The sequence below is a fragment of the Hirundo rustica genome, chromosome Z (genome assembly GCF_015227805.2).
Source record: "Hirundo rustica isolate bHirRus1 chromosome Z, bHirRus1.pri.v3, whole genome shotgun sequence".
Classification (NCBI taxonomy): Eukaryota; Metazoa; Chordata; class Aves; order Passeriformes; family Hirundinidae; genus Hirundo; species Hirundo rustica.
In genome coordinates this window covers 8745966-8759416 of record NC_053488.1, presented here as the reverse complement: position 1 = coordinate 8759416, position 13451 = coordinate 8745966, and the positions used below count along the sequence as shown (strand labels likewise).

At 39.0% G+C, this 13451-nt stretch overlaps 1 protein-coding gene across 1 annotated transcript in view; it reads right to left on the bottom strand.

The window, feature by feature from the left end:
* The window catches only part of LOC120765482 (interleukin-31 receptor subunit alpha-like), a 31077-nt gene that overhangs the window by 6138 nt on the left and 11488 nt on the right, over window positions 1-13451 (bottom strand). Inside the window, exons 6-13 of the mRNA XM_040090392.1 lie at window positions 11897-12038; window positions 11654-11736; window positions 10385-10595; window positions 8160-8318; window positions 7157-7279; window positions 6437-6589; window positions 3672-3815; window positions 522-618 (exon numbers count right to left, since the gene is read on the bottom strand). Coding sequence (XP_039946326.1) covers window positions 522-618; window positions 3672-3815; window positions 6437-6589; window positions 7157-7279; window positions 8160-8318; window positions 10385-10595; window positions 11654-11736; window positions 11897-12038 — 1112 coding nt within the window. The remainder of the gene's footprint in view (window positions 1-521; window positions 619-3671; window positions 3816-6436; window positions 6590-7156; window positions 7280-8159; window positions 8319-10384; window positions 10596-11653; window positions 11737-11896; window positions 12039-13451) is intronic.

The window sequence follows — 13451 nt, the reverse complement described above, 5'->3', positions numbered from 1 at the left end:
GTGGGGGTGAATATTTTATTATTGCAGAAAACAATTTCTCCTAAAAGAAAAGGACCACTGCCAGATCTTAAAGGCACCCTTGTTATTCTCTCCTGTTCATACTCATTCATATATTGCTCCTTGTCATTATGTCCTTATATGCATACTTTATACATTTAATATCCAATAGTTTTTGCAAGAAACATCTTAGATAAAAATAATCAAATGCATGCTTTATCTATATATCTAGAGCATATTTCCCAATGTGAGAAATGGTCTAAGAGTGATTGTGACAGGAGGTAGTCAGATAAAGGAATCAAAAGCTAAAGAATACAGATTTTTTTACAAATTTGTTTTACCTTTTAAATCAGCTTATAGTGGCTTGTAATTGCCCTCACTGTGAAATCAGTGTGGTGGCTTTTGTGTTGTGTGTTTTTTGAGTTGTATTGCCTTCAATGACGAAAAAGTCCCAGTGCTATGAAACTCTGAGCTAAGCAAAACAAGAGTGCTGCTAGCAACTCCAGACAATATTCTGTTCTTACCTTTTAATCACCAGAGAACAAGTGAGAGATGCAAAAACCAGAATGAGTATCATGCCAAAACAAAGGCCAATCACAAAACCTTCAAGTTCTCCTTTATCTGATGGGAAAGAGAAAGCTTGAATCAGATTTATGGTGTTAAGTACAGAAAGAACTTACTAACTTCATGAAAGAAATATTTCAAACAGAAGTCAAAGCCAACGTTACACATGTTCTGGAATTTAAGTATAATCTAGTTAAAACTGAACCTGGTATTTTCAGGGGAGCATGAGATTTTCAGGTTTCTATTTCTACGCTATCTAAGTATCATAGAGTCACAGAATGGTTGGGATTGGAAGGGTTCTCTGAAAATTGTCTATTCTAATCCCCTACTAAAGCAGGTTCACCAGGTGACACAGGAATGCATCCAGGCAGGTTTTGAGAATCTCCAGGGAAGAAGATTCCCCAGCCTCTCTGGGCAATCTGGTCCTGTACTCTATCACCCTCACGGAAGAAGAACTTCATCATGCTCAGGTGGAAATTCCTGTGTTTCAGTTTGTGTTCATTGTCCCTTGTTGTGTCACTGGGCACCACAGAAAAGAGTCTTGGCCCCATCTTCCTGACACTTTCACTTATTTCTATACATTGATAAGATCTCCTCTCTGTTACCTCTTCTCTGTAATAAAAAAGCCAACCTCTCTCAGCCTTTCTTCATTAGTAATGTGTCCCAGTTCCCTAAACAACTTTGCAATCCTCCACTGGACCCACTCCAGGAGCTCCATGTCTCTCTTGTCCTGAGGAGCCCAGAACTGGACACAGCACTCCAGGTGAGGCCTGACCAGGACCGACTAGAGGGGCAGAATCACCTTCCATGACCTGCTGGCAATGCACTTCCTAATGTTCCCTCAGGATCCCATTGGATTTCTTGGCCACCAGGACACACTGCTGGCTCATGGACAGCTCGCTGCCCACCAGGGCCCCCAGGTCCTTCTCTGCAGAGCTGCTCCCCAGCAGGTCAGCCCAAGGCTGTGCTGGTGCCTGGGGTTGTTCTTCCCCAGGAGCAGGACCCTGCATTTGCCTTTGCTAAATTTCAGATGGTTCTTCTCTGCCCCTCTCCCCAGCATGCCAAGTGTTTCTTTTCACCCCATGCTGTTATGTGAGCTTTAGCTTATTTTAATAGGTCAGGACCCTCATGCATGTCTGACTTAATAATAAACTATTTGAGTGAAAGTGACTTTTAATCTATTTCAGAAATTACTAGTTTGGGTTTTTTTGGTTGGTTGGTTGGTTAGTTAGTTTTGGGTGGGTTTTTTTGGGTGGAGTTTTTTTGCGTGGGGGTTATTTTGTTTGTTTTTGTTTTGTTTGTCTGGGTTTTTGTTTTGTTTGGGGAGTTTATATTTGGTTGGGTTTTGGGTTTTTTTAGGGGTTTTTTTTTGGGGAGGTCATGCCTGGTCCTGATAGCAATGGCACAGTACATGTATTTATTTGGTGTCCATGCTTTACCTTTTAGGATAATTAAGACCACTTTATATGTAATCAGCCTTTTGTTAATCCTTGATGCAAACCTCTGTCTCCTATTTCCTCTTAATACTTGCTCAAGTTACTTTCCATGGATATCCCACCTACCTAAAGTGGAGAAAGTGTTTGAGAGGTTAATGAAAGTTGATAAAATGCTCAGGCTAATGCAGGAACAAAACTACCTTTGTTGCTAAGAGTGATTCAGTGTAGATGTCTTCTTTATAGCTGGAGGCACCAAAAAATTTAAAAATAGTGCCAGTAGAGTGTGGTCAGTATGAACTGATTGTGTTACTGATATTGACAAGCTGTATAAAAAAAGGCACTTGCTTTTTTCCTTTCCTACCCATCCTCCAGTTGTTTTTTTTTTTTTAAACTGAACAACTATCTAATATTAAAAACTAATTTGGAAAGCTGTGAATTGCTTTGTTGCTGAAATTCATTTTTTATAGCAAAGAAACCTGAGTTAATTCTAATGGATTAAATGACCTGTGAAATGTTTGGGGAGTGCAAAAATAATGAATGTAATGTTTAAATTCAGTGTAATTATGCAAATTTAAAAAGTGTATTAATTTTACTCTGCATTTTTGTTAGTTTACTGAAAAATTGAATACTCTCCAAATATCTCTTTGGTAGGATAACTGAAATAGAGACCTGAAGAAAAACACCAGGGAGAGACTTTAATATTTTGTGTTGACAAGAGAAAGTTTTCAGTGGGGGGAGAAGGCCTGCAAATCCTGTTGATTTCAAATAAGGTTTTAAATTTGTTTTGTTTTTATCACTGCTTTACACTTTTGACTATTCAGTTCTATGGTTTTATACCTCCTTCACTTAATACAAAAAGCTGCTGTGGGGAGCAACTCTTTCCTACTTCTGTCTCTGAATATCACAGGTTACTGATACCATCTTAGCAAGTTTCTTTCTTTTTCTATTTAAAAATCTCCATTAAGGGAAGCTGTGGTGAAACAACCAACCCAAAATATTCTGTCGCAGTCTTAGTTTTAGTTTAACTGATGAAGTATTAAAAATGTTTGAAAGACTAAGTTTAACCAACCCTATATGATTTTAAGCTTTTTAGACTTTTTAAATGTTACAGTATTGGTCTTAGCCCATCCAGGCACTTCTGAGAAAAGCAAACTTTTGCCAGTGACCTAAAGGACCTGTAATTTAAAATATACTTAAATAATCAGAAAGAAAAAGGTACTTTGATTTAGTATTCACCCACACTAGGAACAATTGAAATGTACTTAATATTTTATTTTTGCATTTCATGGCTCAGGAAGCCAATTTTATGTGATTGCTCAGGATTTTGCCAAGAGCAGGTGATTGAACGTTACTAGTCACAGGCAGAAATTTCAGCTGCTGAAATCTAGACTGCAATCGTCAATAAATAAAGACATGTGCACATAGCTAGCACAAAAAGGTCAGAAAATGTTTCAGAGTTGAAGAACCCTGGCTAAGTCTTCCCTGTATACTAGGTAATGAAATACAGAGAGAGTAGTTCTGTGACACAAAGTTTACCTCTTGCAGAGGAACAATTTTTTGTGTTTGCTCTCAGTAGCTGAGGGTTGAATAATAAATCTTGTGAGTGAGCATAGAGACAACATAAAGTAAAGATTCATGCAGGGTAATGCAGATGCATAAATAGTTCCACAGTACCATATTTTGGAGTGCTGAAAGGTTGTGAAAGAGTCAGAGGTCCTTCTCCAGCATTAGTGAATCCTGAAATCTGCACACGATAGGTGGTCCTTTCCTTCAGTCCAGTGAGATGGTAACTTGTGATAGAGGAGTTGAGAGTAACAGCTGAAATGCAAGAGGGTTGAGGAGATGATTAGATGAACTCTCATGGTTGAGCACGTATCAGTAGTTGACTGAGGAAAAGGCAAAATTTCAGTGCCCTGATCCTCATCTGGAGGAAACCAGACTGTGCAAATGCTGTGCAGATGTTCTTTGGATGGGCGTAATATTTCTCCAAAATATTTAATGCACATTTTGAATCCAGAGGTTAAAGGCATGAGCTTTTAGCACACCAAGGCTGTATTGAATTTGCATGGCCAGGTTTTGGTAGCAAGGGTGCTACCTGGGTGGCTTCTGTGAGAAGCTCCAGAAGCTTCCCAAGTCCAACAGAGCCAATCCCAGCTAGCCCCAGGATGGAGGTGCCCTCGGCCAAGGCTGAGCCAATTGGAAATGGTGGTAGTGCCTCTGTGGTAGATTTAAGAAGGAAAAATAAAGTTACTGTGCAAATGTAGTTGCAGACAGAGAAGAGCAGGGTGAGAACACGTGAGAGAACAGCCCTGCAGACACCAAGGCTAGTGAAAGAGGTGCTTCAGGCACCAGAGCTGAGGCTGAGGTTCCCCTGCAGCCCGTGGTGCAGACCATGGTGAGGCAGCTGTGCCCCTGCAGCCCATGGAGGTCCCTGGGCATGCAGAGATCCACCTGCAGCCCCTGGAGGAGCCCCAGGCCAGAGCAGGTGGATGCCTGAGAGGAGGCTGTGACCCTGTGGGCGATCCATGATGGAGCAGGCTGTGCCTGAATGATTTCATCCTGTAGGAAGTGAACACTGTGGATATTGGAGCAGTTAGTGAAGAACTGTGGGACGGACTCATACTGGAGAAACTCATGGAGAGCTGTCTCCCTTGGGAGGCAACTCATGGTGGAGCTTGAGAAGGACTCTTCTCTCTGGGCAATGGCAGAAACAACCTGTGATGAACTCCCTGTAACTCCCTCTCTGTGTCTCCCTGTGCTGCTGGTGGGGAAGAGATGGAGCCTGGGAAGGAGGGAGTGGAGGAGAAAGGTGTTTTAAAGGTTTGTTTTACTTGTCATTATCCTACTCTGAATTTCACTGGCAATAAATTTCAATAGGGCAAGCCTGTTTTGCCCATACAGTGGTCTGTGGTCTCTCCTAGTCCTTATCTCAACCCTCTGAATGTTTTCTTACATCTTCTCTCTCCTGTCCACTTGCAGAGGGGATAGAGTGGCTCTGGCATCCACTGGCTCTGGTATCCAGCCAGGGTCAAACCACCAGAGGTGATGAATACAGAAGGTAGTGTATATTTCATGAGAGGAAAATATATCTAACATGCTGAACAGTTGTTTTTATGTTGACAGCAACAGTTAACATTAGGACTAGCCCTTATCATATACTTTCACTCCAGCTGTCAGTAGTTGTTCAGCTTGACTTATGCCATTTCATCCTTTGGTATGGAAACAGGGCTGTGCTTTCTGCTTTACCTCCTTTGTGGGACTTTCAGTTCAGCCTTTCTTTTCTGATGGACTTTTTCCTTTGGCCAGAGTAATGTACAAACTGCCATGTTGTAAGGATGACTTTAATGGGGCAAAAATTACTTTTCAAGTCTGCTGCTGTGGGTTTAAGATCTTCACAGAAGTGGATGTGATGCTGTAGTCTGTGGACTTCCTTCCCACAAATTCTCCAGTAAAATTATATTTCCTGCCTGGAAAACAAGGCAGTTGGGCACCATGTATTGACTGGTTAAGGCAGAGGAAAAAACAAAGGAATTAGGTTCAGTCCTGGATGTTCCCATTCTGCCTCCTCTTCTGATTTCAGACAGGTATTTGTAGTGGAATAGAATCCCCGTAATACTTTTTATGGCTCTCTAAAGGCATAGGTCAACATGTATTATAAAACTCTTACCATCTCCCTTTGCCAGCTCTTAGGTGATATTTGTCTTTCCTAGCATGTCTTCAATTTTATTTGAAAGTCAGAACGTACAAAGTTAATGTATTATTACTTATGACAAAGAGACTTTCCACTCTCAACCAGCAAGAAAATGTTTATCAAAAGAATATGAGGTTTGTTTTTTTTTTTAATGAAAATTCAAGTAGTTTGAATTCACAACGATTAACTTATTACAAATGTGTAGAAGTTTAATCAGTTGTTGTTTGTTAAGGTTGGAAAGACCTTTAAGGTTATCAAGTCCAAACTTAGACATAAAAACTCCCAGTTTAAGAAAGTGTTTCCAAAATTAAATTTATAATGATGTCTTTGGAAACAGGTAATATATACAAAACACTAATTGTGTTTAAAAATGAAATATAGCATGTCTTACGTGTTACAGAAAGGCTCAGACTTGGATGAGGTGTAATGAAACATAAAAGTGTTATGACTGAAATCGTAATACTGAAAATGTATGTCTTCCTTTAAGTGTTCCTAGAGAATTCTGCTGTAGTCTTAGATATGTAATTTTTAAGGAAATAGCAATATTTAATTTGAGATAATATCTAGAAAATCCTAAGTGTTTGTGGGAGCATCTAGAGCATTAAAAGCCTAACCAGGAGCTGACCTTTGAGAGCAGAGCACTCAATTTGCACAGTAATTGTAAATAACTCAGTAGACTTAATGGTCTGAATGAAGCTTTTCTTTCATGACTCTGAACTGCTGCTTTGTTCTGGCAATGGTGGCTTACCTGGAGACATCTTCCTGGAAGAATCTGTGTAACTGATCCTGTATCCCTGGAGGAAGCCCAAACAGTCTTCTGCAGCTATTTTTGTCCATTTCACAAGTGCAGAATGCTTTGTGATATTCAGAATTGTCACATTCACGGGACCGGTCCTAGGAACTTAAAAACCCAGATATTTGAGTTCTGCATCAATATATGTGCAATAGACATACCAGACTGAAACCTAGCTGTTTCCATCACAGTTCTTGTCAGATTCTAGATCCTACAAACACAATGTAAAGGGTGCAAGAGAAAGGCAAATTCCCACAGAGTAAAAAACCCTCACCTTAAGCAATACCGAAATAGTCAGAAATTGTGACTGTCTCACTATGAATATTTTATTCCAATAGCAACAGCCATACTAATTTCAATTTGTAATGTAAGACACTATGAAATTAGGATTGGAAAATCTGATTTAATTTAAATTTGAGCCACATGGGCCTTAGACTCTCTGTTATTTTTGGTAATGTCACACATAATAAAAATACTTCTGTGGACTTGTCAGTGAGGAACAGCATTCAGGTCGTTCACTGCCAGGACATAACTTCTAAGAATAAAGGCAATGCTAACTGGAGAAAGATGTTCAGTCACCTGGAAAAGAAATTTTGAGTAGTCTTCCTTTTTAGTGCTGCAAATAGGAAACAAGAAGAAATATAGAGAGTGAGGTTATACAAAGGGGAGAAATACCTCCTTCAACGGAGTAAAAGTGGGTCACTCCAAAAGTCTTCTCATGTCTTATGAAACTTTCACACTGACACACATCAGATGCATGTACCATTATTTTGTACAACTTATACGGCTGAAAATTGTCTGGAAAGCAAATAAAGGTATGTCAAGGTTTACTGAAAAGTTATAAAGAAGATGACAGATGTGTTTACAGTTTCCCTCTGGGAGGTTTTAACTGCTGAAGGAGAAATTGAGAACTGAATTGGCTGTAGTTATCTTATTTCAGGGATAGGTATCTCCCACTAAGCTAGAATATATAAACCCACGCAAAAAACCTAGATGTAATGTGGCACTACAGATATCGCAGAAGGACCAAGGTAAACAGTGCACTCTCTAGAAGACTTTGTAGAAGCCAAATGTTCTCTGTTGTACATAAAAACCAGTGCTGAATTGCCTTTGCAAATATTACCTACATGATTTTAATCAAGATTTTCAATGTCTTTTCCATAATTCAATTTCAACGTCTGTGAATTCCATAAAAACATCCCTGACAGAAGCCCATCATGCCTAGGATGGTAAGCAGAATACTGGAGTTGAGAACTTAGGCTTTGACAAGAATAGACATTGATATAAAAACGGAAATTAGTCTTAGGGAGTCTGTAACAGAGTGATTTATATTGAAAGATAAGCTTATCAAGGTACAAGATGAAATGTTTTTTTAAAGCCAGTAATGCGTATGTCTGCCTGGAATATGGGCAAGGAGAGGCATTGTACCAGTAGCTTAGCTGCATTTCTTGCCCAACAGTATCCAGAAGAACCCTAGTGAAAACTCTGCTTTTTATCTACCTTAATGTTGCTAAGCATTAGATGATGACTCAGTACTGGACAAATATTAAGAGCTATACTTATCGGGATGGATCTTCAGTTTGCCTTTGAAAGCAGAACAAAAATCCTACTCTGCCCTACCAAAAATAACCAAGAAATGAAAGGGTGCCTCCGTAGGAAGTGTGGTGGTTGTTGTTACCTAATGTGAAATTTCTGGTAGCCGTAGTTATTATTTTCATTTGCATATCCTCTTTACCAGTGCCCCAGTCAACCACAAAACATTTTGGATTGTATTCTGGAGTCCATGTGACGACTGCGTTGGTTCCCTGGCTTTTGACATGGATTTGACCAGGCAAGTCTGTGAACAAATACACAATTAAAGGTCAATAAACAGGAAAACAGTTTTCTCCCCTATTGTTCTTTCTTTTATTCTGTTTGCATTTTTAAAAAAGATTATTCATTAAGTATTTATCATAGCAAGTGACTTACTTATCATAATAAGTCTAGTATTTCAGTAGAGGAAACTTAGCATTTACTACCTTGCAGTGGTGTCTAGGGGCTAGAGTGTTGATTGCTGTTCAAGACTTTTCCTGATTTTTGATTGTTTGAAATTAAGTGGCTGTTCCAAGCCTCAGGTGGAAGTCTGGTGTTGCTAAATAACCTCCTGTGGGCCACTGGTAGCTGCTATATGTAGAGTAACTCTGAGATAGTGCTTGTCTGAGCAGGGGTGGAGGAGAAGGGGCTAATGACAGATCATAGCTAGATGATTTCAAATTTAATATAATTTGCATTTTCTGAAAGGATCTTGAAGATTTTGGCATTTTAAAAGACAAACTATCAAAGCAGGAAAGACCTTCTGACTGACACTGAGGAGGGAAAAGAGCAACCTGCCATTTTGAGGTAAGAGGAGGACCTTGTGAGAGACATAAACATTCTTCTGTCTGAAGCAAATACAAGAAAGGCAAATTAATTCTGAGGGAGCTGATGGCTGTCTGAGATGCCTGGGGTTGTTTATCCTGGAGAAAAGGAGGCTCAGACCTTATCACTCCCCACACCTGCCTGAAAGGAGGCTGTAGCCAGGTGGGAGTTGTTCTCTTCTCCCAAGCAATAAGCCATAGGACAAGACACACGGTCTTAGGCTGTGCCATGGGAGGTTTAGGCTCAACATTAGAGGGAAATCCTTCACAGAAAGAGAGACTGGGCATTAGAACGGGCTGTGCAGGGAGGTGGTGGAGTCACTGATCCTAGGGATGTCCAAGAAAAGAGTAGATGTGTCACTTCAGTGCCAAGGTCTTGTTGACAAGGTACTGTTAGGTCATAAGTTGGACTCAATGATTTCAGAGGTCTTTTCCAAACTAGTTGATTCTGTGATTCTGTAAGGAAAATGACTGTAGTAGCTGAGAAAAAGTTGTATATGCTGAGAAGGAATTTATCTTAAGAATGCACTTAATGCAAGTGTCCTCTCAGTAATTCGTGATAGATACAGAGAAGCTGCACTGAAGTACAATTAAAGAGAAACAAGCATCTGGAGAGAGCTGTGAAATACAGGCTCAGAGGTTTGGTAGACAACTAATTGTCAGCCAAATGGTGGCTTGAATTGGTAGGATGTGTTGTATCAGAAGAGAGCTTACTGAAATGTAAAGGCAAAATCAAGTTGTTACCTCTTTGCAAGGAAAAGGAGAACAGCATGAGGAGAGTGTTAGAAAATTCTGGATAAGAAATCATTTGCAACTATCTGAAGATCAACAAGGGTACTTGCACACTTTTTCATTGTGAACGCTAGAGCTCAATTAATAAAAATCTTACTTTGTAAGAGAGGTTCTTCATATATTGCAGTAAATACACCTCAAAACTATAACACATGTTATATTGTAAGGAAGACATTACACAGTAAGTCTTATTCTTTAAATGAAAATACTGACTATTTAGGGCTGAGAAAAACTTACATCTTCCTTAGGATGTGACATGTACATCCTAATGTGACATGCACATCCTATCTGTTCCTTTTCCTATGTTCCAGTTAGAGCAATACTGAAATAAAGGACAATAGCAGATCCCTTAACAGTTATTTAGCTCAAGAACTTAGACTTGCACGTAGTTCTTCAAACTTTTTTTAAACCACTGGGACCTACTTGATATTGAGGACACTCCAAAAACCATTTTCCTAAGTAGATCCAGCACATGGTACTTTCTCTAGCTTGACAAAGAAAGAGGTGCTAAAATGAATATTAAATTACTAGCCTGTTAACATCTACTGAAGTATCTTCTTAATAAACAATTCTGGCTCTTAGTATGTAAAAATACTAGCCTAATAAATATTCAAGAGAATGCTTTTACCTACCCCAAAGTCTGTCAAGAAGTAACCTTAGAGACTGGTCATAAAACTTCCCCACCATTATGGTGAATAGATGACAAGGTAAGTACCTGTTACAGAGAATTCTGGGACAATGTAGGTGGCTTGTGGAGATTCTCCTGCTTCATTATAGGCGGAAATATTAACTCTATAGTAAGCCATGGAGATATTAACAAGAATTTCTCTGTCTTTGAGAGAGATGTGGTTTGGTGGGTGGCTGCAGCTGTTGGGTATTCTTTCCACGTTAACAAAATATCCAAGAACATTCTCACTTTGTGCTACCTAGCAAGGGGAAAAACATTATTATTCTATAAATGCTGTTATGTCCCATGCAGAATATCAAGAGGAATTTAATTGTATAAACAAAATGCAGCCTCTAATGATGGGGATATAATCATACTGTTTTAATTAGGTCATTAGGAATCAATGAAGCGAAGCATTTCCTTAAAATTAAGAGCATGCTTAAATTGAGAGAATTTAAGTACAGGATTAAGAATTTTCCTTAACTGAGATCTTAGTTATGTGTATGCAATCAGTAATAACAGCAGTGAAGCAGCTGTAACGTTCTCGACATTTCAGTGGAACATATCCCTCATTATCAGGAACTTGAAAGTTAATGAGAGGGATTTAATTGAAATTTATGCCTCTGGGTATCCTCATCTACTAGGGGTTGGTTAGGTATGCAGTCTCTTTAAAGAGAAATGCTGGTAATTATGCTACAAATTTGGAACGTGTTAAATATCCATTGGTAGAAATTTCTGGTGGTGGTTCACTCATTATTTTACTGTAATAATCTTAATAAGAGATTGGAAAATGGGTTCACAGAAATGGAAATTACTGCAACATAGACAGAAACTTAATACATGAAGGCCTGTGAATTCTTCAAGGATTATTTCTGATGTCGAGATTGTCAGTTATGTCTGGCAGAAAATTAGTAGTGTGTGGTAGATACCATGAAGCTGTGAGGCTGGGTTATCTTAATGAAATAATTGGAAACTTTTGGAGTAACATAGGCTGACAATTTAATAATTTAAAATGTCTTGTGAGGAATTTCAGGTGAAGCTGGAAGCTCTAAAAAGGAAGACAAGCTTTTCCCTGGAAAAGAAGGGAAGTTTTAGTAATTTTTCAACATTATAAATTGATGTAATTTTTCCTTGTTAGTTTCTAGCACCTAAATCATCAGCATATAAATGCAAAGAGTTATGCAGCAAGCATACAATATCTGATGCCTTTCACATACCAGGTGTAGACTCAATGCAATGAGAAAGTCTGTTTTCTCCTGCAGTGCAATAAATAGCATATACATAACAGAAGGTACCCAGAATCAAAGTGAACCTTACCTCCCACTTCAGAAGAACACTTCTTCTTCCTGGAGAGACTTGTGTAGTTACATTATATGATATTCTTGGCTTGTTCATGAGTTCTGGTAAACATGGAAGAAGATGGAGACGTGCACTCAAATGAATAATTCTGATACTAATTTTTTCAAGAATCTCTGAAAATGCTATCCATATGACACAGAATTTGGAAAAGCCTTTACATTCATACTTACTACCAGTAGGATGAAGCTATATTTCACTTACTGTGAGGGACCAAAATCTCTTTGCTCCAAATGCAAACACAGTTGAGACCATCCTCGGTTACGCATCTGAGCTGCACAATGTATGAGGACATAGCATTTAAATTTGAAATGGTGACATTGACAGCATTGCTTCCTAGAGGCACCTAAAAAAAAAAAAAAATTCATTTATGTAACAGCACTAAAACATCATATTGTTTTCTCAGCCTAAGACCAGTCTTCTGACTCAGCTGAAGGTAGAGGTTCCTGTCATCAAATAGGAATTATTGCACATTTTAATCAAGGTATTTTCATTCTTTCAAGGCAACACTCTCTTTTTCATGAACTCGTTCTGCTCACTCAAGACAGCAAATAATCTGGTCTAAATATTACTTTTTAAATCAATTAGACATTACATGTACTGAAAAATAAAAATTTGCTTAACTCTGAGCCCTTTTAAGATTCTCAAGAACAAGAAGTCAAGGGAGAACTAAATATAAAAAAAGCCCTTATTTTTAAAAGTGTCATTATGTCTAAATAGATCCACATGGCTGATGTCTTAAACAGCAGGACTAGATTGAATGTGTGGCTGCCTTTATGCCTTGGCACTGCAGAAGAGATTTGCATCTGCAGCTGATGAGGGCACTGGAGCCATCTGTACAGGGATGGAGTAACTACAGGGAAAGGAGTTTTTCTTGAAAAGACACCACCCACATCTAAGAAAAACCCTGACCTGAAAAATACAGAGAAAATAAGAGAAAATATGATACAAAACTGTTGTTATCACCTAAACTCTTCCCTATCGCCCCCCCCCCCCCCCCCCCCCCAAAAAACAACGAAGTCCCACTGTAAGGTGAGCAGCTCTTCTATTTAAATTCTGCTTTATTTTTAAATTAAAGTTAATTAATTAAATTCTGTGGCAGTGTGCTCATCTCCCTCCCCTCCTCTTCCCCTCCATCCTGACCTTAATTTCCTGTAATCCTGATCAAGTGATAACCACTGTCAGCAGTCATAACAGATGTGTCTGGACCAGCATCTGACTCAAAGTCGATTCGAGGCAGACAGATAACAACATGAAAGACAAGGGCTAATTTTAACAGTTCATCCACCCAATCATAGTGCTGGTTAAGATTTGACTCAAGTCAGCTTTGGAAGAAACTAATATTTGAAGTAGGCATGCGTATATGTCTTCAAAGGTCTCATCTTACCCTTTAGGTGGACAGCCCTCTTGAGCTCTCCTGCACAGCAGTGGGCTGTACAACAGGATCTCTTGAATAAGGACACTTTTTGACTTCTTAGGGTTACTCCTCAAGGGTGAGAGAGTATTCATCTCATCAGATACTTGATAAGTGAATTGGAAATTAATACACTGAAAATTTTAAATCTCAGTTAAGTGATACAAAGGATTGATTGTGCACATATAATCTTTTAGACATAAACTTGACCAGATCTGGGACTAAGTCTGAATCCAGAAGCAACTAGACTTGCAGGCGCTCTGAGAAGAGTTTTAGAATGCAAGGAGAGCCTTTTTTAAGTATCATGAGCCAGTTAAAAGGTCTCCCTCACAGTTCTGTCTGACT